Here is a 2,922-nt window from a genome sequence, read left to right as displayed (position 1 = left end):
GAACACCAACAGTGGTCGGGCAGTGAAAGCGGGTATTCGGGCAAAAGAGCTCTTAGGCTCACGTCTGCGTGGTCGAAGAAATCTTCGGCCAGGGTATGAGGTTGTCTTTACAGGCATTGATAACCCCTGCTATAATAGATGATAACTCTAGCTTCTTCCACTAACAAAACAACAAATCTATTAATACCCCAAAGGTTTTGCTTTTATTAAAAATTACACTATTCTATGTTTTAGATAATGCTAAACCTTTTTCATGGAAACCCATCAGTTTAACACTAATCTAGCACATTTATGGTAACCCTGCGGCTTAGCTTAGATAATAAGTCCTTGTGAAGGATGAAACTTTAGAAGTCCTAAAAATCAGTTACATATGAGTAAACCAATCTTAAGAAAGTGATAAACAGAGGTCTAGGTCAGTGAGGGACCGATATATCTTAAGTAGTTTCTCTCCTCAGAACAATATACAACACGGCCAATGTTTCCATTAATAGACGAATACTTGGGTATACCACTTTCACAGAAACACCTAGACTTATCTAAACCCTGCCCGAAAAGATACAATAAACATGCTTAATCAAGTATTCGCAAACGATATGCTCACATAAATACTAGGATGCTTAATATATGTCAAGCTTTAAGAGAAATATATATACTGTATATCATTTATATATATATATATATATATATATATATATATATATATATATATATATATATATACATATATATATATATATATATATATATATATATATATATATATATATACAGGTATATATATATATATATATATATATATATATATATATACAGGTATATATATATATATATATATATATATATATATATATATATATATATATATGTGTGTGTGTGTGTATATATATATATATATATATATATATATATATATATATATATATATATATATATATATATATATATATATATACACACACATATATATATATATATATATATATATATATATATACTGTATATATATATATATATATATATATATATATATATATATATATATATATATATATATATATATATATATATATATATATATATGTATATATAATAATTTTTGGGTCGCTATTCCCCAATTTAGTGAAATCATAGGCGAACTGCTTTAATGAGGGTGCCAATAAAATAGTGCAGAGTTCATTTTTTATCAGTTTTACGGGGTTGACTACGTTTTCACAAAGTAAAACGAAATAGAGCATCAAGGAACTAAGGCATTGTTTTAAAAGTATGTTATTTAATCTACTACAAATTCCGTAGAAGTCACAAGTACCTTGTTAGAAATTCATTTTATGAGCTTCCTACTCTATATACTGTAGTATTAAGATAATATCGTCATTTTATAATTTAATTCTTTCACCTCTTTGATGAAGGCGATTGCCGCTGGTTTGAAGCTCGATAGAAGTTAGCAGAATAATAACGAAAAAATACATAAAATAATCTAGTGTATTTTACTGTACATTTATTTAATATCACTACTGATGGATATAATACAGCTTTATAACCTCTAGAAGTATTATGTCAACCCATAACCCTCAAAACACAGGGATGAATACTAATTACCTCGAGTAGCATACTTACTGTAACTACCAAGTAATAATTAATATGGATGTTTGGATAGTTCTAACGTCATGAGATTGGTAGAGTGATTAGATCTTGATAATAAAATCATGGAGTAACCGATGATAAGACTACAAAATGTAAGCTCCATACACACCTTCATATAATGTAAAACAGTGTGAACTGAAACTGAATCTTGCTACCAACACTGGTATTACTATTGTAAACTTTGCTAGGATGTGCTGAAAATTTTTAGTATATACGTTGGTACAATGGGCAATGAATATGCATAATTTCCAAATTAGGAAAATATCTCGTATCGAACACATTTTATAAACAAAATAAACCTTATACCGGGAGACTTTTTATTAAGGCATCCAAGACAAAGTAAGCCATTCATTCGAGAATACGTTTGAATTCATCTACCAAATCTTTTTTTTTTTTTTTTTTCCAACGCATATCTGGAGAGATGCTTCCATTTCTACTGCAGCCTACTAGTTATGTCTCTCTCCTCAGATTGCGAATTTCACGCAAATTTTCAAAGTGGAGATGATTCCCGAAAGATATTACCACGAGAAATGAAAATATAAATGGCCACCACACACAGACTATTAAGTTGATGTAAAGTTTCCTAGAACTATGTAATCAAATATATACACTCTCAAGCACACGCACACGCATAAGTACACACACACACACACACCAAAATATATATATATATATATATATATATATATATATATATATATATATATATATATATATATATATATATATATATATGTGTGTGTGTGTGTGTGTGTGTGTGTGTGTGTGTGTGTGTGCGTATGCATGTATGTATGTATATATAAAGATACATAACAGTATCCAATTAAGAGCATACAACATGTCGAAGACTAATCCTCCGAAATGTATATCAGTAGCCTGTTGGCTTGGTGGTGACACACCAACAGCCTTCAACCGTCAAAGGGAAGGTGAGTAGTATAACATTAAACCGAGACTCTTCCAGAAAATGAATCTCCAAATATACTAATATACTAATATATATATATATATATATATATATATATATATATATATATATATATATATATATATATATATATATATATATATATATATATATATATATATATATAAAGTAGGCAGGCAGTTAATTCTAATAGCCAGGCCTTCTCCATCATAGGGCTCAATACTACACAGTATTCTAGAAGTTTTATTCCAGCTGTTACCAAGTTGTGGAATGATCTTCCTAATCGGGTAGTTGAATCAGTAGAACTTCAAAAGTTGAAAGTTGTAGCAAATGTTTTCATGTTGACCAGGATGACA

The 2,922-nt window shown here is 28.8% G+C and overlaps 1 protein-coding gene across 2 annotated transcripts in view; it reads left to right on the top strand.

Annotated features, from left to right (window-relative positions):
* LOC137650080 (uncharacterized) overlaps positions 1-636 on the top strand; it is a 265,100-nt gene extending 264,464 nt beyond the window's left edge. For both annotated transcript variants that reach the window (XM_068383151.1, XM_068383150.1), the window contains one exon: positions 1-636. This exon is cut by the window's left edge and continues 672 nt beyond it. In XM_068383151.1, the coding sequence (XP_068239252.1) occupies positions 1-142 (142 nt within the window). In that variant the 3' untranslated portion in view covers positions 143-636.
* Positions 637-2,922: the final 2,286 nt, after the last annotated feature.

Source organism: Palaemon carinicauda, chromosome 11 (assembly GCF_036898095.1).
Source record: "Palaemon carinicauda isolate YSFRI2023 chromosome 11, ASM3689809v2, whole genome shotgun sequence".
Lineage (NCBI taxonomy): Eukaryota > Metazoa > Arthropoda > Malacostraca > Decapoda > Palaemonidae > Palaemon > Palaemon carinicauda.
The sequence above is the reverse complement of the archived record's forward strand: the minus strand, read 5'-3'. Positions and strand labels throughout refer to the sequence as shown.